We start from the raw sequence: 24,920 nt of genomic DNA on the forward strand, positions 1-24,920 counted from the left end.
TAAGTTCTCCCCCAACGAGCTTGATGGGCCGAATGGCCTCCTCTCGTTTGTAAATTTCTTATGTTCTTATGAGATAATTCATAACTTGCCGGTAGCATAACATTGTTATTGTACTTTGAGTACTGTTTTGTATAGCATTTGGCAAGCCTCTCCAGTGAAGTCCTGAGTATCAAGGCAGTGGTCTTTCTGGAAACTTTTCTTTGGGGGGCGGGGGGGGGCATTTGTATTTTCAGCTCTGCTTGGACCCTCAGCAGTTATTCAGACCACATACAAAGATCGTCTCAGAATTTGTCTGGAAATAGTTTCCAGTGACTTGGTAATACGGAGCAGGGACTGTGTGGAGCGCAGATGCACGGGTGGGTGTCTTTGGGCGGGTGGATGCTGCGTCTCAGGCCTCTTCGGCTCCCTGTACTGGGGATTCACCTGCTGCCCATTACTAACACATCTTCCAGACAGGCTGCAGCGTCTGACTTATTGTCTGTCTGCGCACGAGTTTTATAAAAGTTACGATTTTGCTTTTGTTCTCTTCCAGTCATCTGAAGGCACAGCTGAGTTAAAACGTCTGTAAACTCTGCCATGTGTGTTCCATCTGGGCCATGAATGGCTTTTTTTTTTTTTTTTTTGCAAAATCAGAAATATTTGATGCACGGTGTAAAAAAACAAACAAAAAAACCCAAAACGGACCATAATTTGTTTTGCTTTTAATGAACTAAATGGGTACTGTGTCATAATACTGAGCTGCGGCTCAATGCTGTCGATTTTATCCATGGAGGAAATGAACGTGTTTAAATATACACTCCTCTGCGAACTGCTTTAATTATTACCATATGACTTGCAATTTCTGCACCTCAGCTGATTCCCATCATTATTTTTTACCACAGACCAGCACAAAGCAACATGGATTTGCAGCAGAAAGGGGGCTGGCTATTGACAGTTGGTGTTGAGTAGGATATGGGACCATGGAAAAACGCAGGATGAATATTGTTGCTAGTACTGGGAAGAGCGGCATGTTTCAGTATGAAATTCTCGTGTGATCTCAGCTGGCTTGGAAGTCTGGTCCGCTCACTGGCTTCCACCACGCATGGGCGTGTTCCGGAAAGAATGGACTGCAGTGCTTTTCTCATCTCCTCTCCAGTCCTGGCTTTTGAGCCGTTTCTGGGTGAAGACGTTGCCCTCTGGCTTGGTATTGGTGGTGCAGTGCCTTGTTACCCTGGCGTGGGCATCGATGATGCGGATCAGCCCACCACCCTCGAAGCAGCATTAGTCGTATAGACTGGACGCACACGTCCCTCTAAACTGCGACGAGAGAGGTCAGTGATCTCATCCCCCCAGTTTCTGAGCTCTTTGTGTCTCGGATCTCGGGTCCATGAAACAAAAGAGACAGTGTGTTTTCCAGGGACAATCCGTTCGTGAAGAAAGGAGTCTTACAGGAGGCGTTGATCATGCCTCTGCAGAAGGGATATGTTGGGAATTCCTTTGGCTTCACTTTCCGGGGCCCGGTGCAGTGAACGGCCTCGTGCCGAATTAACTGGCTGGCATTCGACTGCACAGGGACGCCCACGAGCATCACAGCAAATGACCCACGGAGTTTCCCCTCTCCTGGCCTTCCTGCGTCCTGGCCTCTTCTATATAAGGAACTGAAAAAACCTGACTATTTTAGGGTTCTAAATTTCAGGATAATTCTGGAAAGGTTAATGCTGCTTTACCACTTTTTGAATCAGATTCTGTTTTCATAAATATACATCTGGTTAACAAAGCATCAACAATTGTACGTGGTGTGCATTTTTTGGATAAATACGCTTCTTAGATACGCTTATTAGTGTAAATTAGTAGAGGCGTGTTTATCCGGCAGATAGACGGACGCCCCCAGTTCTCTGCCGTTCTTCTGTTTAGCTTCTGGCATTCAGCATATGGCGTCTGGGAAACGGGAGCCTCACGGAGCCCCATCATCAGACTTCCAGTAAGGAGCAACAGTTTGGTCTCTTCAACTCGCCGACGGGAGTGGGGGGGTGGGGGTAAAATAAACAGCTTTACCGAAACGTCACGTGACATTCTGTTTTCTCAAGCTTGGGATCTACTCGCCCCCAAAAACATTATATATCACAGTATATGCCGAGTAAATTTTCCCGAGGTAAAAACGTCAGGCGTCTCCATGGATTTAGTTGAGTCTAGGTCCCTGTGCTTCCCGGACTTGAGCAGAGGACCCCAGACATCCATCATTAGAGACCGTCAACGGAAGCACCGTCATGGAGTGGCACTCGGCCAGCTAAGGAATGTATACGAGAGTGTTTTGCTGGCTCACTGCAGCCCTGTATGAGAGCTTTATTGATAATTAAGTTGCTAAAAAGAAAATAGATTTCAGGAGTGCTTGTCAGGAGTTGTTACGGGGCTAATTTGCTTTTTGTTTAACTCGTCTGATTCTGCAGAGTTGTTTGGTACTGGTGGGTTTTGAAATGGTGTCCTTTTCATCGTTTGATAAGAACGTGTTTAAGATACGCTACTGAAATGAATGCAGACGCGCTTTTTATACTTGGCTTAAACTAAGGAAGAATCACTTTTCATTAATAGCCTGGGCAGCCACTGTGGCATCTTTTAGGGATGGAGGAAGAATTTGCGATAATGTGCAGCACTTTCTGTCTCTTTGAAGCTGGGAGATAGTTATGACCATATATACAAACAAAGAAAACATTTCAAGTTGGTTTGTGTCTGGTTTTTTCCCCCCACTAAACAAAGATGTCACTTTTTTGGGTCCATCCCCATGGCCTGTGAAATGAACCTTGTGGGCATTAGGACCATGTGGCAGGCTGTGGGAATAGCAGTCATGGTAAACATATTGACGTATTGGCAGGCTGTAGGGAAATATCTGGTATTATGGTCCCCTCCAGCCTCCGCGGTTGGGTTCCTGGTGAGCTGCACTGCTGCATTCCTTTGTGATTGAGTGTATAGACGCTTTATTCTTCTGACCTTGGTCTTTATAAAATCAATTAAAGTGCTGTGGAGTCTCCCATGTCTGTACTTCCAATTCAAATACAAATTCTTTCATAGTTTTTTTTCCTTCTTCTTTGTATTCCCGCAGTTTATATAAATCCGCTTCCCCACTTCCACTCCACATATTTGATCATTTTGACTGCTAACTATACATTTATTTTGTGTGTTGGGGTGCTTCGTGGAAAAATGACTTTCCTTTAATAGGATTTTCGAGCAGAAGCAGTGTGTTAAGCGCCTCTTATGACGCGAGGGGAGTTTACTACTGGGGCCTGAGCAGCTGGTCGGTCGCTGTGTAAGCAGCCGTGCCGGGACTCTGCTGGTCATTACCATGGTGATGGCGGTAAATTGCATTGATGGGGTGTTTGTGACTCTATCACAGGTGCCATGCTGAGGCGTCAGAAGGCTGGAGAGGATGGCGTTGGCCCCAAACAGCAGGCACATTAAGTCTCTTTTATCACCGCCTGAAAGGTGAGTAGGAATGACGTCCCACCTGCCGGAAAACACCTCAGCGTGCATTTATGAACAGCTCTTCCTCTCTGATGATGAAGTTGATTACTGGCAATGGGCCTGATGATGATGATGATGGTGATGATGATGGCATGGTGCCGGTAGTTTCCCTGGCAATGCTGGTCTCTATTCTCCATCTACAAAGGCGGAATGAAAAAGGGGCGATGAGACGCAGTAGCGGTGCTGTTGGGTTGTTATGTGATCCGACGTTGGGCTGAAAGGCTCCATGGCCACGAATTTAATAGGACTTTCTCTTCCGAGGACGAGTCGCCCCTCTCTCAGTGCTTCTTAGAGACTCGGATCCGCCTCGGATGAGTCGCTCGAGGCGCGTCGGAATGAGCTTGTCTCCATGTCCGGTGCATTAAGTCCTTCGCGTTTGTGACCATTCGTGCAGGGGAAACGGAGTCGCTCCGTTACTCTGAGGTGGCGGGGGCGGATTGGGGGTAGGTGGGGGAAGGGGGGGCGGGTGGAGACTGACCTGGCAGTTTGGGGAGATTAAGGATACATCTGGAAGTCAGATGCTGCCCCCCTCCTGATGGGCTTTGATTTGGCTCTGTGGGGATGAGGACTGCCTTGTTTTTTTTTGACGAGAGTTCTATTTTTAAACTGAGTCCTTAACTTCATCCCACAGATGAGTTAGGAGGGTAGAGATCTGTGAGAATGACTCGGGGGAGATGTGTGTTTGCAGTGGACCGTTTTCACCACAGTAATGATAGTGCACCCTCTACATATAACACGCTAACAAGGGCTGCGCTTGGCGCTATTTGGTCTTCTATTTATGGCACGTGATGTTTGGATTGCCTCGGATTCCGCAAAGAGGCTAAATGGGCACGATCGCACTGTCTCCCGTTCACTGATCGCTGCTCAGACTCCGCCCAAGCGCAAGTGTATCACAGGCCGGAGGCAACTTTCCGAACACTGGCACAGTGCCCCCTGGTGGACGTGCCGTGCCCTTAGCCAGCGCCCGTGGCCCGGGCCCCACCTTAAACAGTCTGACTGAATTGATGCGACGCGCCCGAGCGGCTGAGCTCTGGTGAAGCCTGCTGTTAGACTCTTTCTCCTACTAAATAAAATGTACTCTAAAAATCAATTTTTCACGTTGGTCCCTGTATCGTCTGTGCTTGTTTAGAGGAAATTAAATGGATGCTTTGGCCCAAAATCAAATAATAGTGACATCCTGACCAAACAAAAATGTAAAAACTGCAGGAGCCCGACTCACTGCAGCACACGCTGTAATGAATCAGTTTGCTTATACATAGAAAGTGCCATTTGATAGTCCTGTGGGCTAATTTTGGGTCGCGAGCCCTGAGGCCTCCCACTGCCTTCTTGATGCGCTTTTCATGCTGGGGGGGGGAGGTGGTTGAAAACGCCTTCCTGTAAGGTTGGGTTGTACAGCCAGCGGGAATGTGGCACATGAAACACACACTTTTCCTCTTCTTTTCTGCTTCCTCTATCCTCTACTGTCCACAAAGACCCGCTGTTTGGTGATTCCTGTTACTGTTACTGATTACCTTCAGCTGCAGATGAATTCCCAGAATGCCTGACATTTTATTGCATGCGTGACGGGTGTGGATTATGTTCTCTTATTGACTATGAGGGACACTAATTTATGAATGAATCGTACGAGATTATCCAAAACACTCACACCTCATGCCCTGCCTGTTCTGTGCTTGTTTGCATTTTATATTCAGTATTAAAACGTCTTCCTTTTGGGATACCTTCATTTGTGCAGTGGCTAAGCATGACTGCCTCACATCTCAGAACCAGGGCTCGAGTCTTTGGTCCAGCTGCAAGCGCGTACTCTCTCTATCTCACTTCATTGGAACCAAAAACCTGCAAAGGGGAATTGGAGTTGCCATGTTATCCATAGGTGTCTGAGTGAGTGTGTGTGCGCACCTTGTGATGGCTTGGCCCCCCATCCTGGGTTGTTCCCTGCCTCGTGCCCGTTGCTTCTGAGATAGGCTCCGGACCCCCCGCGACCCAGTAGGATAAGCGGTTTGGAAAATGGATGGATGGATGGATGTTCTGTGCCGCAATTTAAACATCGATAGCAATGTGGTGTACTTCTGGGGGGGGGGGGGGACTGGATACCTTTAATTACCTCTGATGGAAATTTACATTTTTTGGGAGGGGGTTTTTCTTTAATTGTACACTGATTAGACAGATGTAATAGTAATTTTAAGGAGCTGTCCTCCTTTGAAAACGGAGCATCGGGGCTGGCTGTGTTTCAACTCCTGCTGTTGTCAGAGGAGTCTCTCTGTCTCTATCTCTGTGCCTGTTTGCCTCTGTCTCTGTCCATTGCCCACTCTGTCTCTGTCACCCTCTGTCTCTGTCCATTGCCCACTCTGTCTCTGTCACCCTCTGTCTCTGTCCATTGCCCACTCTGTCTCTCTCTCTTTCTCCCTCATCCTCTCTGCGTCACTCTGCTGTGCTTTCCTCTCTCACCATGTCTTCCGCATACCTCTCTCTGCCTTCCGGATCCAGTTAGTTGTTATTTTTTGAAATCATTTACTCGTGCCATTCGTGTCCCTCTGGCTTCTCTGTCGCAGTCTTTCAAAACCGTAACATTTTTAAATACATTTTGGCTTTAAGTGAGTCATTTGTGTCTCTTAGTGGAATAATTTCACTGCATTTCTAGTCAATATTAGCACCCCCCTCTTTTCACAGCTGTGGGTCATAGATCATCTCCGATGGGGGAGCACTTTTCCACAGTGGTGCAAAGCAGCTCTTTGTGAAGACTGCAATCACGCTTGAAACTTTCTCATGGCTTCCGGGTTCTGCTCCTCAGAGTCAGCATGTGTCGATGAATCAACACCGAATGGAACTCTGCGTTCTGTCACTGTTAACGCCAGTAAATGGGAGCCAAATCATGGATACGCCATCTTTATGTAACGTACCGCTTTAGGATGCATGATTCATCCAGTTTTTGGACGGTTTGCCATTGTTAGGTTTATGTAATCAATGTCACACAATGAATTAGGTGGCTCCCTGCTAAAGGTACAATTGACACACAGGGCAGGATGCCGGTTCATCACAGGACACACACAGATAGCGATTCAGAGGCAGCAGTCTGCCGAACCTGCATGTCTTTGGGCCATGGTGGAAAAGCAGAGCGCGTAGTGCAGGGGTGTCCAGTCTTATCCGCAAAGGGCCGGTGTATATGCAGCTTTTCGCTGCAGCTCCCTAACTAGATTACTAATTAGAGGACTGATTGGCTGAAGAGTCCTCACACCTGGGTTTGAACACCTGACCTACAGGTTACCCCAAAAACCTGCTTACACACTGGCCCTTTGTGGATAAGTTTTGGACACCGCTGGCCTAGATGGACCTGTAAACCCCATGAGGCGTGGTGGGAATTGACCCCACGTCACATGTTCTGTTCTGTTCCGTTTCTACAGGATAAAACTCTTCAGAGTGGCACTCTGACAAACGCTGCGGAATACACGCCTCAGTAATCGCTCAGTTGTATTCTTTGAAGTGTCATCTTCAGTCTGTCGGATTACGCTTCCGCTGCTGTTGCGACGAAGGCCTTGCGCCCCATTGGTCGATCTCCTCCTTTCAGTTCCACGTACCTTTCTTCTTGCCGAGGTCTCCCTGCATCATGCCCCGTGCGTGATGGTTGCTCTCCCGGGGGCCAGTGCTTGTTTTCGCACCGCTCAGCCGGGCTGAACCCACATGGCTTCTCATGCTGGTGCCGGCAGTCCCCGCTGTTTACTGCGTGCACAATAATTGCTTTCCGTGACACCGAGGAGGTACAGAAAATGCAGTTCATATACAGACTCTCAATATCCACATTGATCTTTAGCTTGACACATTTAAAAATGAGTTAACAATATTAAGTTCATTCTTAAAAGGTGCTTTGTTTGACCTCTGGACTGATGTCCCCTGCAGCATCTCCTGCCCTGTGCTTCCTGGGGCAGGCCACAGGCTTTCCGTGCCGCTCTGGATAAGAGGATAGACAGAGAGATTCTGCATTAAAGTCAAAATCCTTCCTGATGAATCGTGTAAATTTTAGCAAATCTGCAGCTTAGATCTTGGGCATGATAACCCAAATGCACAACATTAGACTTAAACAACAAATGATCACCAGTTAACTGTTGTATAAACCACAAAAAGTCCTTTGCTAAGCCTGTTACCCTTATTGGTAAAATGAAGGATTTGGGAATGAAAGCACTGATGTTTGATTTCCCCTTTCATTGGCCTCTTTCTGCACAGCAAGTACTCACTGCGTCACCTTAGAGTGACACAGTGGGTAGAGTGAGTCTCACTTCAGCACCTCTTAAACTTCCTATGGACCCCACATTCAGATGGGTGATGGAGGAATGTGCTTACATGACCCCTGTCCCATGCAGAGGTTTATTCAGCACTGTGATTGGCAAGCCTGAAAGTGTTTGCTCAGAAAGCTGAATGCCGCGACCTTGCGTGTGAGGAACCTTTTGGGATATTTCAGCCATGGCTATGGGTCTTTAAAATGTGAAGACCAAGCGGGGGGTTCTTGAACTGGTGAAATGAAAGGCTTTGAATGCTAACTATGGATAATCTGTGCCACTTGAATCTAATTTCCTCAAAAAGGTTTTATCTGATAAATGGTGCTAGTGTATGTTTGATTGTTGTATCAAAGCGCATTTTCTCCTGCATGCGTAATGGCAGCGGTGACCTTTTCAGGCAGCCCTGGTGATTAATGGGACAGTTGAGCGCTGTTAGACGCGGCCCTGCTTGTCAGAATCGCCTTCCCCTGCCCACCCGCCTCAATATTCCCAAAGCTGGGGCTTCTGTAGGCGTGTTAGGCGTGGGAAAGATATTTGAACCCGTGACCTCTGGCAACTTTGTGAAAAATGCAGGACATGTCGTCAGTTGGCGTACAGAGGGCGCCCACTGTGGGTGGGGTGCAGAGACGCCTGCTGTTACATGTTGGTCTTCCTATCTAAATGGGGTCTTTCCATTCATTTCTATGGGAAAAATTCTAATCCCAATCAGGACACTCTTGACCCCACCCAGCCCTTAACTTTGGTTACTTATGGTTAAACAATATACAAGACTTTTTTACTTTTTTGATTGCAATCCCAGATTTTTATAAAATTGAGTTTATCCAAATGGAGACCTGAAAAATGTCCCCAAAAGTAAGTAAGTCTGAGGTTTTACCACACTTTGGGGACATTTTGGTCACCAAATGTGATCTGTGCAAACTCACACACATACACACACACACACACATACACACACACACGGCAGAGATGCAGCTGGTGGGATATAAGTAGTCTGGCCCAATGGAAACAAAGCACTACATCTTGGAGCGTTAGCAGGGACCATATGGCGCCTGTGTACATGAGCGTAAATAATAGGCTTCATTTCTGCCTCATTAAAAAAATAACAATCCTAACGGTTGCCAGTACTAAAAACGGTTCGGGTTGCCTGTCACAGTGTCTGCGCGCCACCGAGGCCGCTAATGAGTGAGTTAAAGCATCTGCTTACCAGGTATGCGAAGGGGTAAACAAACAGAGGAGTGTTTGTTATGAATGCTTCAGATATGCTGCCCCCCCATTGGAGGATGCAGGGTGTGTCGCACACTATCATGGCTTTTTATTAACCTTTTTGCCTGGCAATGACTGTTCCTTGATAAGAGATTTTTGCCCACTGCAAAAGGTGTGTTAATTTCCCATTTCGCTGATCTCCTAAAGCACCGGGAATCCCCTGTTAAATCCCTGGGTCATTATACCCGGGGAGGGGTTGTTTGCTTGCTCTTACACTCTCCTAGTGTACCTACTCCTCAGCTGTGAAATGACAGATTGGGGGGGGGGGGGCATTTCCGTAGCATATTGCACTATCGATCATTTTTTTTTAGGTCAACCTTTGACCAAGTTCAGCCAAGGTTCTCTTCAGAAGGACCGTTTCTGCGTCATCGGGTGGCCTTCATCGGGGGTGGGAGGGGGGGTGACGGATACCCGCGGAAGCCGGATTTGGGAGCGGCTTAATGGCCTGATGAGGGTTTATGAGAGTACTCACCTTCAGCACACAGCACCTAGAACCCCGTAATAACATGACTATATGCTGGAGACCAGGAGATTAATTTCATTGATAATTTCCTGTCTGCCCTGGTTCCAGCTGGAATTGCATTTAAGGAGGGTGACCTTCTCCTGCCCGGGAGCATTTATTTTTTCCAAATTGAGGTGCTTTTTTTTCCCTCCTTGTCATACTTTTTTCTAGGAGCCAGTGCAACTTAAATTTTTTTGCCTGGAATGAAGACTAATTATGGCGTCTCGGCGGATAGCCCTGCTGCCTCACACCACAAGGGCTGGGGGTCTAAACCCAACCTGCCCGGCATGTGCGGCCTGTTCCTCTGTTCTCTGGGTTTCCTCTCACCGTCCAAAGAAAAGCTGTTGGGTTAACTGCCTTCTCTAAAATTGCCTGCGGTGTGTAAACCGTGCCCTGCGATGGACTGGCCTCCTGCCCAGGGTGAAAACCAGCTTTGTGCCCTGTACTGCCTGGCATAATCGCCTCACCCACAACCACCCTCACCAGGATAAGTGGTTAGAACAGGGCTATTCAAATCATGGTTCTCAAGGTTTGAACCTTGCTGATTTTCCAGCCTTTACCTGTGAGCCAGGTGTGAAGCCTCTAGCCAATCAGCACCAGTAATTATTAACCTAACCACCTGGGAGAACTGAAAACGAGGGCTGGATTTGGAATCGAGGGCCAGATTTGAAAAGCCCTGGGTGAGAATATGGAAGTGTGGATGGATGGAAATATTGCAATTCTTGGGGCTGATTACCCAGTTGACCTGGGTGAGTGAGGGACTTCCCTGTGCTCTTGTTAGGCTCCACACCCTGCAGGTGGACTCGGTGCAGCGCTGGATGGAGGACCTCCGTCACATGACCGAGGTGGAGTGCATGTGTATCCTGCAGTCCAAGCCCATCAGCGTGGAGGAGGAGGCGGGGGCAGGCGAGCTCATCGTGGGCGGGGAGCGGGCAGCGTGCGACGGCCTGCAGACGCTGCTCCGGCGGGCATTCGCCGTCAGCGCCGAGCTGGGCAAGGTCTTCCATCGGCTGGAGAAGGGCCGCTGGTCCCGCATGCACAGCACGGCCGTCAGGGTGCACAGCCATATGCGCTCGCTGGTGCACGAATATTCCTCCGTCCGTGGCTCCCCGGCGGAGATGCAGAAGGTACGGCGAGTTCTTAACCATGACCGTGTGACCGTGTGACCTACACCTGACCCAAGCACCTGCTCACTATGTGTGTGTCTCTTGTCTACCTCTCAGTACACTTTAACGATCTTTTGTTGAGCTCATATGATAAAGCTGGGCGTGTTCACCGTGGCGCGTTCCTCAGTCACGGCAGGTCATGATCCCCCAGACTTCTGAGAGGATGTTGGTAGGCTCCCAGGCCTGCGACATTCCCATTCTGTAACCGATTTATATTTATTACTGAGAAGCTGAAGATTGACTCATGTGACCCATACAACATGTAGCCATTCTGTGCAGCGTAAAAGGTCTCCCTCCAGACACGAAGATGGATTAGATCACTCATGCATTTATGCTCATTTTCCTCATTCGGGATTTTCCAAAGTAACTGACTAAATTTTCATAGGGAGAAAAAGAATAACCAGCATCAGTAATCCCTATAGACACTGGACATAAATTTGTTGAAAAGGGTAATATTTGGCCCCAAAATGTCTGAGCCTGTCTCATTTTGCATGAAGACAATTGCTCAGCCACATTCTGTGTGGGCTGCCTAGTGAAGATTGATACTGTGCCTTAGATCGGGAAGCCAATCAGAATGAGTATAATCATCTGTAAACTTAATGGAGACTGAGCTCTTGTAATTGCAGATTAAATGTCCATGCCGATTGCTTCCACAGTCAGTGACATCCCATAATTCCAGGAGGCAGACATGTGAGATTGGATTCATGGAAATTGGTTTGATCTTACTTACTGTAGGCTGGATATAGGTTTAGGTGTAATATAGTTGATGGCATCTCATTGTTCAACTACATATTCTTTTTAAGCATTGAGGTTTTTAGTAGTAAGTATATTTAAATATTCAAATACCGGCATCAAATATTTGACTGGGAGGTGTAAATTTCAGTTCTACTGCTTGTCAGTTTGTTCACAGCCTTGTTCACCCTAGACCCTCAATCAGCATATCCATTTAGCTGTAACTCACAGTACAGAGTTTCTGTTCCCTGGAAATGGTTTCCATGTCACGCTGGGGACACAGATCTCTCATGTGGAACAGCTGATGTCTTGCACATGTCCCCCTCTGTCTACAGTATGAGAAGTCCCTGCTGGATAAGTGCCTGGAGCTCACCACCATCACCGAGAGGTATTACACTAGACACCACCGATAACTCCTAAGGGAGTCATGCTTGACCAGCGTTTTAATTCATTCAAGAAATGTGAAACTCTTACCCTTAAGTCATGGGTTATTATAAACAGGTTGCTGGTTATCTGATCCATGTTATATGAACTCTCTCCACTTTGGTTATTCTGATGTGCATCTAATTAATAGGTGTTGTTATTATAAGCAAGTCCTGCTCTTTCCTCAGGTGTGTGCACGCTGAAGATGAGTTCCTCTTGAGGTCAATGAAAGAAGCCACCCAGGAAATACTGACGGACATCAGCGACTCATTCAGCCAGATGATTGACATGGCCTTGGCCAATGAGATCCAGGTGAGAGGACCACACCCCCTTGGTGCAGGCTATGAGTTCTTAAGTGAGAAATGTCTGTACCCTTCACCGATTTATTTTTTGTGTCTGTCTGGTTCCTGATTTGTGATTTTAAGTTTCATAGAGGAAGCCGCATATTAAAACGCGAACCTTAAGGGGATACATGGTTGAATGTATTCAGACGACGTCAATCTGGGAAGCAGGTGTTTTCCCAAGAGCTTCCTGTGAGGCAGCTAACAGGCCCCCCTAACAAGGAAGACTTGAGAGGCAAGTGGGTTGTAAATAAGCCAACAGTAACTGTGAAACCTGGACTGAACAGGAAAAACCACACCCATGTCTCCACCCAAATCGGGGGTCCCCTAGCCTCCACCCAAATCGGGGGTCCCCTAGCCTCCACCCAAATCGGGGGTCCCCTAGCCTCCACCCAAATCGGGGGTCCCCTAGCCTCCACCCAAATCGGGGGTCCCCTAGCCTCTATCCAAAATGGGGGCCCTAAGTCTTCACCCAAAACAGGGGCCCCTAGCCAGGGTTTCATCTTTCATAGTCACCAGTTAGTTGGACTCCACTCTGACTTTATGTGAGGGCTGTGTCGTTGTGTAGAAAGAACTTTGCACGGAGCTTTGTAGTTTATAATACACACAGGCCCGGTAAAGGGAAGCTGTCATGTAACGGTTCCATATTTCGGTTGCGGAGGAATCCTTGGAATTTCAGTCACTACCTTCATCCTCAAGGTTTCATGCTCTCAAGGTCCTGATATGTTTGCAACATGCGTTCCACACGGCATTTTATTTATTTGGCAGCTACTTTTATCTAAAGTGAGGCACATAAAGAAGATCAGACGGTCCCAGGAGCAATTTGGCACTTAAGGGCCTTTCTTAGGTGAGATCTGCACCACAGGCCCAGCACCCTAACCCTCACCGAATGGCTGCCCCTTAAGGCTTGTAAGTCTTACAAGAAATAAATTCCTATACAAACAAACTGTGGCACTATAAATATTTAATACGTGTAGTTATCCAGAGGGGAGGATGGTTACTTCTTAAATTGCTGCAGTAGCAAAACAACAATGATAAAGAATTATTGCTTTGCTCCATATGTCTAGACAATTGAGTTCGATTAGACCTGGCCGATGGATTGTTGAAATGTACTCCGCTTTCGGTGAAAATGTAACATTTCCTTTATTTGCTTAAATAACCTGATTATACAGGATATGAAAGCTGGAACCTTTTTAACTTTGGAAGCTGTCATATTCGCCCGCTTTGTGACCGGGTCGCTGGACAGCCAGCCAGCTCCGAACTCCGCAGCCTCTCACCTGCCGGTCGTATTGGCTACGTCCCTCGCATTGCCGTCGCTCCATGCAGGTGAACTCTTACGAAACCCCTCCCACCCCTTAACAGATTCTGATCCGTCAAATTGAGACGTCAGACAACGTCTACACCATAGGGGGCGCCATCAGTAGCCTCCTCTCCCTGACGCAGGACGGGCCGCAGCTGTGCAGCATCATTGCCAAGGTGAGTCATTCTCCCCACCCACCGCTGGTCTGCTGGTCTGCTGCTCTTGGTGGTGAGATCCTCCATGACACACGTTTCCTGGCCAGGAGGTCAGGTAGAAGTTTAAACTCAAGCTGTGCCAAGATGTGGGGACCTTTGGCAGAAGGCCGCGTTCACAGCCTGCATTACGCACTTTTTGGGTGCACAAGTGCCTGGCCCCCAATCAGTATCGTCTCTCCCCGTCAGGTCCACCTTTTTCAGAGAGGTGGGGGGCGCACAGGTTTAGAGCAAAACTGAGCAGCTGCTTATTCTTGAGATTATGTATCATCATCATAACTTGAGGGGGAACACTGAACTGATGAGTAGTCGTTCTGGGCAGACTGACCGATGAGAATAAGAGTAGCATTCTGTGGACCTGCCACCACAGAGTAATGGGCTCAGATCCCAGGCTGGACTCTGCTGTTTCCTCCCATATTTGAGATAATTATCCTGACATGTTTTCTATAAAATCTTAAGCAAACTGCAACTAATTTTCTTTAGTCTCCATCTGGAGAAGTCCTGCGGACTGTCATAGAGAGAGCTGCCTTCCGAAGCTTTATCAGATTGCGAACACAGTTCATCGCCGTTGTCCTCGTTCCACTTGAGTGGCAGCATCGAGACTGAGCATCTCCTCTCTTCCTGTTATCGTCTCTGGCTGCTGGCCGTGTCTGGCTGCCTGCCCATGTGTCCAGGGGAGCTTGGTAGTGGGGTGACATGGTAAATGCAGGGCAGATAAGAGTAGTCTGTGTGAAGGGCTGGGGGCAGTGGCATGTTGGGGGGGGGGGGGGTGACATTAGTGGAGTTCCACTGCGTAGACCAGGAACTTCATGGAATAAGTTGGAGGTTGATTATAGGGTGCACTCACCCTCCGGCCCCACAGAGGGCGCTATCTCAGGGTCTTCAGATGTCGTGTGAATGTGTCCCCATGCGGGCTGGATCTCCGGGTTGGTCATCGCCGAGGCAGCAAGTCGCCAGGAGTCACCAAGGAAGCGTCTCTGGTTTTCCCCGCCTTCTGTTAATGACACAGATGGTCCGCCAGACAATCTGAACGCTTGGCAGCCCGTCAAACATGGGGTCGGAAATCGCAGGCATGATTTACTGCAAATCAGATTAATGGCCGTGCCCCTTTTTGTATAAGCCTGTGTTAATGTGCATGTGACACGTTTCGCCGTGTATGTTTATGCTGGCAAGTGGTTTGGTGTTTGCTGGAAGATCTTAGATTGATGATTTCAGCTTAATTTTAGAGCACACGCGTTTTGATAGCCATTAATTTGTGTGAATGGAGAGGTTCAAGCAAAGTTCAGGGCTGTTAGCTTAATATGGTGTACTAATTGAAATCACACTTCCATTAGTTAGATTACATGTTTTTATATAGAAACAGATGTGATATCTTTAAAGATAACAGATTGAACTGATCTGTTGAAGTTGTCCAGCAGTTCTGCTGTGTGGTATTAATTGAATATGTCATACATACCCACCTGATTGTGCTGTCTGGATTTCGTTATCTTTGCACAAACATTACTTTCACCACATTGAGAATTTAGAAAGCTTTCTGTAGGAATCTGTGCAGTAAGTAGACAGTTACACTGCTGTCTAAGCACTGTTGTTATGATTTCTTAATTTAGTTTTTGTATCATGTTCAGTTTTATCTTTAGTTTTTATTGCGGCTTTATTAGTATTTTAAATGTCACTTCGCCATAGCAGGAAACATAGAGTTCGATACATGGAGACGACATACCGTGAATCTCAAAACTGTTGAGTATAATTCCTGAATATTCAGAAGGAGGAAACGAAATGGGCCGTATCAAAACTCCTAGACTGTTGCACAACAGCAACCTTAACCCCCAAAACACGTCAGCCCACTTTCAGGCTCAGTGAATGAGCACATTTGGACTTTAATAGTTCTGCAAGTATTTTGGAGAAGGAAGCGGAGGACTGTCACTACAGTGCGTCAGTATTGCATTTGAGTCACATGTGCACTGCAAACACTCTTTGTACCTGCATAGAATTTAGTGATCAATGATCATTGTTTACACACCACAATAACGAAATGTGTTCTCTGCGTTTAACCCATATGTGACAATGTGACATAGCAGGGGGCAGCTAATTCAGCGCCCGGGGAGCAGAGCTTGGGGGCGGCATCTTGCTCAGGGTACCTCAGTGGTGCCTTGCTGATCGCGAATTCGAACCAGCAATCTTTCAATTACAACTGCACTTCCCTAACCACTAGGCCACAACTGCTCCATATGTTCTTGTATGGCAGGCAGTTTCTGTTGACAGTTATACTTCAAAACTGCCTTTTGTATTTTACAGGAAGCTTTTGATTGTTAAAACTGTGATATGCAGTGCATGAGCCCTCTTTTCACTTCTTATGTTGCAGTTTTATGTTAAAATAGTTTGAATTCAATTTTTCCCCTGATAAATCTACACTCAATACCCCATAATTACAAAGTAAAATCAGAATTTTAGAAATTTTTGCACATTGAAAATAAATTGAAACCTCACATTAACACAAGTATTCAGACCCTTTGCTGCGACTACATTCCATTTCTATTGATCTTTGAAATGTTTATACGACTTGTTAGCCAAAATCCAACATAGGTTCATTCAGCTGATTGGATGTATACTGGAAAGGCGCAGAACTGCCAATATAATGGTCCCACAGTTGGCCATACATATTAGAGCCGGCTGTGTTCCTGTTGTTTTTAAAGTGTCTAAGGTCTCCCGTTTGCACGCTGAGGATGAACGAGGCCACACAGACACCCTGCTGGGCCGTAGATCCCAGCCAGAGGACCTTCTGACTGAGACTCTGCTTTTGCTCATTGGTATCATAATAATCTGATAACGTAGCCTTTGCTTAGCAAAGGTTGCCATGGGCGTCCTGTTTCCTCACCACATTCTGTAAACTGCATTTTGTCTTTATGATAGTGTTATTGTCATTAATGCCCCAGGGTCCCTCTGGGTGCCTGGATTGTATATTTTGCACCAGACCTGCTGTGCTCTACCTTTGCCAAGACAGGCTATTTAATTTCTATGTGGCTGATATAGAGGGGGCGTCGGCCAAAGTACATGGCTGACGGGGTGGTTTGGAAGGGGGCCTCGGAGCCGAAGATGACGGCGATCAGTCTGCCGCGGATGAGTGCCATTAGCTGCCCCGTGGCGGTGGCCTGTGGAATTGACTCCTGTGTGCCGCCGGCGGAATGACGCCGCTTATTAAGATAATGCGGGAAGTCCGCGCTTGTTGTGGGTAATCCAGCACTTCACGCAGGGCGTTTGCCGAGCTGCCATCTCTCTGGGTGACGGCTTTCCTCCGGCTGCATATTTTAGGCCGCTGAACAGTGTGAAAATTAGGATGTTTTCTGTAATTTCCCCCCTCCCACTTATTCGCATAGCAAATGACTGCGGATTCCTATAAGAAAGGTGGTCTATTTTCAGCCTTTCAGAATGTGAAATTAAATATTCATAAAGATGATTTTATGAATAGCCAAATATTTAATAAGCAGTTGTGGTGTGTGTTATATTTTTAAGCACAATAATTTAGGCTTTATATTCTTTTTTAATTGTATAAATAAATTATAAGCCCAGTTTCATTCAGTAATGGCCTTGTATCTGCAGGGAGGCATTGGGTGGCATGCTATCCTCTGATTTGCTTCCAAGTACCACATCCTCTCATCTCTTAGCCAATAACCTGGTGTCATGTGGGAGGGCCTAGAAACAAAAGGAGGAGCAATGTCGCCCTCCGTCCTGGCAACAAGCAACTCATGGGTACTGGCTCACAGGGGAGACATAAATCCCAGCTGATTCCTTCCTCCCTTTACTGTTTCAGAGACTGTTTGTTCCATGTTCAGTGGCAGAAGGTCATAATAAGAAAGATGACACAGGTCAGGTTAGCTCAGAGAGAGTACCTCAAGCAGCTGGTTCGGAACACTGCGCGCAGCGTATGGAATCAAGTCTGTAATGCTGATATTGAAAAGTATCAGTTAACAGGGCTTTGAAGATATGATCTAGCAACAGCTGTGAAGTTTTAACCTCCCAGAGAAGTTAAAATTATAGCGTTTTCATTATTTGCAGACCAGTGTTGTGTATTCTCCAGAAAAGGACATAAGACCTCTAATTGCCATGCTTATGTCGCTCTCTCCCCAGGAGGGGGCAGTGGTGGCCCTTTTCAAGATCTGCCGACAGGACTGCTTCAGCTGCCTGTATGCCCACGCCCTCAGGACCGTGGCCTCCATCTGCTGTGTGGAGGAGGGTATCAACCAGCTGGAGAAGGTAGCACAGACCACTGTTCTTACCCTCTGTATGTTCACGCCGCTGTCTATGGGCTCTGAGACTGAGAAATCACCGGAACTGTCACCTGGAGACAAAAGTGGAGGCGATAGAGACACTGCACAACAAGTCCATCCATCCATCCATCCATCCATCCATTTTCCAAACCGCTTATCCTATTGGGTCGCGGGGGGTCCGGAGCCTATCCCGGAAGCAATGGGCACGAGGCAGGGAACAACCCAGGATGGGGGGCCAGCCCATCGCAGGGCACACTCACACACCATTCACTCACACATGCACACCTACGGGCAATTCAGCAACTCCAATTAGCCTCAGCATGTTTTTGGACTGTGGGGGGAAACCGGAGTACCCGGAGGAAACCCCACGACGACACGGGGAGAACATGCAAACTCCACACACATGTGACCCAGGCGGAGACTCGAACCCGGGTCCCAGAGGTGTGAGGCGACAGTGCTAACCACTGCACCACCATGCCGCCCACTGCACAACAAGTCATACCCCGAAAACTTTTTTTTCGGTTCGGCAGCTTATAAAAACTTAAATAGATGAAAATAAATCCAAATAACAGAATACATATTAACTTTTACTCTCACTTCCGCATATGTAAGAATTTCGTTCTGTTCTTGTTTGAAACCGGTGGAAACACGGCCAGGTTCTCAAAAGGCACCAAGCAATAACCAGCCCAGCACCAGATCCGGGTTGGTGGAAACGAGGCACGTGTCTGCTGGGGCTGCGCTCAAGAGGGTGTTGACCGACAGAGGAGGGTCTTTGGGTTTGTTTGACTGACTGGCTGGATTGTGCCTTGACCGCAGCTGTGATTCTGTGATCACGGCTAATTAGCAAAAAGCAGAGGGAGGTGAATGTATGTAAATCTGGGTTTGCACCAAGCTGATGGAAAACCCTAACGCCAAGCAAGGTCAATGAACAATTGGCTCCCAAAAATTAGTGCTGGAACACGCCAGCACGACTGGAGGTGATGCCTGACATACAGCCCAATCAGAGAACTTGCTCTCACCAACTTGCCTCGACATCGATTCAACATGTTCAGTCGGCCAAAATGGCACCAATGGGGACCAACCGTGTCTGACCGCGCCGCACACACCAGCATGTCAGACAGTCACCAGCTCTCATGGTCAGCCAGACGCCTTTCAATGGGTGAAATGGCTGGTGTGTTCCGGGTTTAAGGTGTAGCCCTGGGTTAGGTCACTCAGAGAACATCCAGACTATACGCCTGGCATTTCTCAAGCCACCTGGCGATTGGTCTCTGCGAGGACCTTGAGTTCCCCTTTGTCAGCCCTAGCTGATCATCAGCAGGGCAGCGGCAGGACCATCTGTGTCACGTGCCGGGTAGATTGTGGGGTGGGGTACTTCCAGTCTGCACGTCCCATGATTCTCTACTCATTACTTGGTCTTTTCACACGGCTCCATCAACCTGCGGTGAGTCTCACAGAATGTCAAATAGACTGGTTCTAGAAGCAGCGGGCCAATGGAAATGTCACCCTGTCCTGTCAGTGGCACTCTTCCATACAACACCCAGTCTGATGTCCCAGTCTCTGATTCTATCTGCCTCTTATCCACAAGGGCTCATCTGATACTGCCAGAGCCTCTGTACTCCTTCAACAAAAAGGCAGAGGGAGCGGAGCACCGTGCTTCGGATCACAAAGGCTGTCTTTTCAAATTGGTTATATTAAGTATAGCAGCAATAATGCTGCATCTTCCCTCTATGAAATTATGTAAAACTTTTAGTCGATAAACTTTGAATCTTCGCCATTTGCTGGTCACTGGCAAACAATGAAAACACTGGAATCTACTGCTTATTTAGATGCTGTTAAATGCAGGAAAATGTGGATTTTTGCAGCCTGCAGCCCTTCGGGGTCCTACTAAAGACGACACGCTATGATGTAGCTGCGGTATGTTTCCTCTCCTGATTCGGAGGTGCAGTCAGGCATAGAGGAGCAGGCAGGATAATGAAGGCGTGGAATGCACTTGGAGGGGGTGTCCCAGGGGTGTTCTGAACGCAAGCAATCACTGAGCCTCGAGAAAGACACCTGTCACGGGGGGGCGGGGTAGGCAGGGGACCGCAGTGGAGATGAGCAGACCTGCTCGCAGTTTACTTACACACTGTTCTAACGCACTGTACTAACTTACGATAATCAAACTCTGGTCACATGTACAGTACTAACTGACCATTCTCACATGCTGTTCTCGCGCACTGTACTCACACACTGTACTTACTATTGTCATTCGCCGGGTGAGCAAGTACAGCGTGTGAGAAGATGCCGGGTGAGCGAGTACTGCGTGTGAGAAGATGCCGGGTGAGCGAGTACTGCGTGTGAGAAGATGCCGGGTGAGCGAGTACTGCGTGTGAGAAGATGCCGGGTGAGCGAGTAATGCGTGTGAGAAGATGCCGGGTGAGCGAGTACTGCTTGTGAGAAGGTGCCGGGGGAGCGAGTACTGCGTGTGAGAAGGTGCCGGGGGAGCGAGTACTGCGTGTGAGAAGGTGCCGGGGGAGCGAGTACTGCGTGTGAGAAGGTGCCGGGGGAGCGAGTACTGCGCGTGAAAAGGTTCCGGGGGAGCGAGTACTGCGCGTGAGAAGGTGCCGGGGGAGCGAGTACTGCGCGTGAGAAGGTGCCGGGTGAGCGAGTACTGCGCGTGAGAAGGTGCCGGGTGAGCGAGTACTGCGCGTGAGAAGGTGCCGGGTGAGCGAGTACTGCCTGTGAGAAGGTGCCGGGTGAGCGAGTACTGCGCGTGAGAAGGTGCCGGGTGAGCGAGTACTGCCTGTGAGAAGGTGCCGGGTGAGCGAGTACTGCGCGTGAGAAGGTGCCGGGTGAGCGAGTACTGCGCGTGAGAAGGTGCCGGGTGAGCGAGTACTGCGCGTGAGAAGGTGCCGGGTGAGCGAGTACTGCGCGTGAGAAGGTGCCGGGTGAGCGAGTACTGCGCGTGAGAAGGTGCCGGGTGAGCGAGTACTGCGCGTGAGAAGGTGCCGGGTGAGCGAGTACTGCGCGTGAGAAGGTGCCGGGTGAGCGAGTACTGCGCGTGAGAAGGTGCCGGGTGAGCGAGTACTGCCTGTGAGAAGGTGCCGGGTGAGCGAGTACTGCGCGTGAGAAGGTGCCGGGTGAGCGAGTACTGCGCGTGAGAAGGTGCCGGGTGAGCGAGTACTGCGCGTGAGAAGGTGCCGGGTGAGCGAGTACTGCGCGTGAGAAGGTGCCGGGGGAGCGAGTACTGCGCGTGAGAAGGTGCCGGGGGAGCGAGTACTGCGCGTGAGAAGGTGCCGGGGGAGCGAGTACTGCGCGTGAGAAGGTGCCGGGTGAGCGAGTACTGCGCGTGAGAAGGTGCCGGGTGAGCGAGTACTGCGCGTGAGAAGGTGCCGGGTGAGCGAGTACTGCGCGTGAGAAGGTGCCGGGTGAGCGAGTACTGCCTGTGAGAAGGTGCCGGGTGAGCGAGTACTGCGCGTGAGAAGGTGCCGGGTGAGCGAGTACTGCGCGTGAGAAGGTGCCGGGTGAGCGAGTACTGCGCGTGAGAAGGTGCCGGGTGAGCGAGTACTGCGCGTGAGAAGGTGCCGGGTGAGCGAGTACTGCGCGTGAGAAGGTGCCGGGTGAGCGAGTACTGCCTGTGAGAAGGTGCCGGGTGAGCGAGTACTGCGCGTGAGAAGGTGCCGGGTGAGCGAGTACTGCCTGTGAGAAGGTGCCGGGTGAGCGAGTCACACGCTGTACTCGTTCACCTAGCACCTTCTCATGCGTAGTACTCGTTCACTAGGCATCTTCTCACACTCCATATGCACTCATTCTGCGGCGTCGTGCACTGCACAGGCTCAGGTGGGTATAAATGCAGCAGAGTGGAGCTTCACTAGCTGATGATATCCTGTTGATTCATGCTCAGGTATCTGGATTTTCTTCAGCAATGGGGGTAAGAAGTCTTATTACAGAATTCAAAAAATTGTGTATCATTCAGTTAAACCAATGCATTTCTGTTTTATCTCATCTGATGAACAAAATAGACATAAAGTGATAGTTCTAGACATGTGCAGACGAATCTGAGCTCCATGTGTTAATTTTAAAATGCATATTTGGGCAAATGAAGGTGATCAGCTTCATCCAACCAGTTGAATACTTTGTGTCTGTGACTCTTTATACTCACCTGGTTGGTTGAAAGAAAACCTTGGTTTGCACTTGTACTTCTTGGAACTGAACTTTTCACCTCTGTCTGTAGTTTGTTCCCTTTGTGAGTCACTTCCCCAACACTGCAGGTGATATTGTTAGTGAAAGTTTGTGCAACTGCGCCATCTGTTGGAAAAAAGGAGCAAATACTGCCTCTATATCATTAAACCCCTTGTAGAGACTCTTCGTCAGTTGTCACAGTCCCACAGCTTTTGGATTAATTTCTATATTGCAGTCATGGCAGCTGACGCATAATATTGTATGGGAATGCCTTTTTTAAAGGGCCAGTGGTAACATAACCTGTTTTTGAGTTGATGGGATGTGGACCCCTTGGGATCAATGATTGCCTTGTGTGGGGTAATGGACTCAGGTCATGACACGCATGCCAATTCTGACTGGGACATGTCCATTAAAATTGCTAATAAATTTGCTCCTATAGCCATAATCATGTCTTGTGTGCGTAGCTGCATTTAGCGTTGGGTGAACGGCGTCCTGTGACATCACTACATGTTTTTAACCTCTGCCGCATTGTACCAGACGTGTGTTTTCGTCAAAGCAATGCTGGTCTTCATAGGTGTAGCAGCTCGACACGGATCCGGGGGCTCGTGGAATGGCAGGGTGGGGGCTGTAGCACGGTGGGCCTGACACCTGCGGTGAATCACCGTGCCTGGCTGCAGCCGGCTTTGCTCCCGGCACCTCTGACATCTTAAATGATGATCAGGCAGAAGTTAAAAAAAATGCTGGGCCTCATCCCAGGGCCCCTATCCAAATCCCTACTTATATAAAAAAAATGCTTGGGCCAGCGGTTTCTGTGCTGCAGTGAAAGGGCTTTTATTAGATTACACTGCCGTCTGACGTCAACATGTTAGAAAACAATTAAGGGGAACGGCGTAATGCTGGAATGGGGGGGGGGGGGGGGGGCGCTGTCAGGGCATATGAGTAGGAGTGACTCTGATCCAAATGAAAGTGAAATCGATCAAAATGACAGGGGCTTTCGATTTGACAGCCGATCATGATGGCTTGTCTGTGGAACAGAACAATCTGGAAAAAGCGCCATCTAGAGGAATCAGCTGAGGTTTGGGATTTGCCCCAGGTCAGTGGGGCAATTACCTCTGTTGTAAGGTGGGCCACCCCTCACCCTTTTACTTGTGTGTGGCGCCCCCTGCAGGTGGACGGGATCCTGTGTCTGGCAGACATTCTGACAGATGAGTGTAATGCGGAGGCGGCCCGGGCGGAGGCTGCCGCTGTGGTGGCCCAGATCACTTCCCCCCACCATACCTTCACCCAGCACCTGGGAAGCTTTCTGGAGAACATGCAGGACATCGTGACCGCCCTCATCAGTAAGTCCTAACCTGCTCACCAGGGTTTTTATACAGGGCGTTTACCTGGGATAACTGGGCCTCACTACCACTTATGGTCGCTGTAAGATCAAGCTGCAAATGAGGGATGCTGCTCTCAGATATCTTAAAGATATATGCGCGGAAACCATCTGTAACTTTCACATTAACTGTCACTGTGTAGCCAATAATATGATTATGGATAAATCATCAAGCACTTACTATAAATCCTGTTTAAATGAATCATTGAGGTAGCAGATTTTTACATTTTACTAATTTAGCAGCTTTTGTCCAAAGTGATGTATAATCGAGAGCAATGGAGGGGTTAAGGGCCCTGCTCAAGGGCCCAATTACGAAATTACTCAGCCGACCTTGGGATTAGAACCGGCGACCTTCTGATCACAGGCAAAGCATCACAACCCACTGCACCAGATATTTGCCTTCTGAAAAAAAATTCTTGTGCAAAATGTATATTCTGGATTTAATAAAGATCTGGCTGTGGTGTCTTTGAATGGATGAGGGTGTCTGAGCCGCGTCGGGCTGGGGAGGGACCCAGCACTGGCATGCACATGCACACTGGTAACCGCCGCTTCCCTCCGCAGAGCTGTGTCATGACGCCTCTTCCGGGGAGGCCTTCCTGCTGGCCTCCGCCGCTCTGGCCAACATCACCTTCTTCGACACCATGGCCTGCGAGATTCTCTTGCAGCTCGGTGCCATCCACATCCTGTTCGGGGCGTGCAGAGATCGCCACCGTGTCGACACGCCTTACTCCAAAGACCAGGTACACCCCACCCCAAAGCCCTACATGGAACATCCCCAGCTTTGTGCTCCGATGGATGGTGCTGCCTGTTCTCCACCCACCTGATACCAACACTGCTGACATCACTCGTGCATATAGGTGATGACATCAGTCGCTGTGTATATGCTTACAGGTAATCAGAAGTCATACAGATAGTAGCCAGACTCTGATCTGTTGACAAACTGCATATTATGAGGTCTTGCACACAGTACTGGTCAAAATCCACATAACACCCCAGGCAAGCTTCACCGCTGTCGCCCCCCCCATGCCAAAATATATGCACGAACAATGGGTGTAAAGAAACACAGATGCTTTTGTTTAATTCAAGATTACCCAAGTAACAACAATATAAACGTATATGAAATGCGTGCAAGGTCATTATAATATAAGTAGCATTACTTATTAAAATAAACCCTATCTTTTAAAACAGGTGCTTTGTAGGAAATGCACAATTTTAAATAACTTTCACACCATATAACCAAACAAAGATATAGGAATTTAAGAATAAACTGACAAACACAGTTATCTCTGGGACTATGTATTGCAACACTTAAAGGCAGCACAACTGCAGTGCTTTTACAACTGACATTTACTGACATTAAACGACTGACATGACGTCAAGCACTTTTTAGGTTACAGGTACACTTTCCTGGCCT

The 24,920-nt window shown here is 48.4% G+C and overlaps 1 protein-coding gene across 3 annotated transcripts in view; it reads left to right on the forward strand.

Moving 5' to 3' along the window:
• LOC125706574 (protein inscuteable homolog) overlaps nt 1–24,920 on the forward strand; it is a 37,243-nt gene that overhangs the window by 8,486 nt on the left and 3,837 nt on the right. For all 3 annotated transcript variants that reach the window (XM_048973308.1, XM_048973309.1, XM_048973307.1), the window contains exons 2-9: nt 3,368–3,456; nt 10,310–10,655; nt 11,762–11,814; nt 12,038–12,161; nt 13,553–13,666; nt 17,828–17,953; nt 23,297–23,468; nt 24,068–24,246. In XM_048973308.1, the coding sequence (XP_048829265.1) occupies nt 3,401–3,456; nt 10,310–10,655; nt 11,762–11,814; nt 12,038–12,161; nt 13,553–13,666; nt 17,828–17,953; nt 23,297–23,468; nt 24,068–24,246 (1,170 nt within the window). In that variant the 5' untranslated portion in view covers nt 3,368–3,400. The remainder of the gene's footprint in view (nt 1–3,367; nt 3,457–10,309; nt 10,656–11,761; nt 11,815–12,037; nt 12,162–13,552; nt 13,667–17,827; nt 17,954–23,296; nt 23,469–24,067; nt 24,247–24,920) is intronic.

This window comes from Brienomyrus brachyistius, chromosome 13, assembly GCF_023856365.1.
Source record: "Brienomyrus brachyistius isolate T26 chromosome 13, BBRACH_0.4, whole genome shotgun sequence".
Taxonomy (NCBI): domain Eukaryota; kingdom Metazoa; phylum Chordata; class Actinopteri; order Osteoglossiformes; family Mormyridae; genus Brienomyrus; species Brienomyrus brachyistius.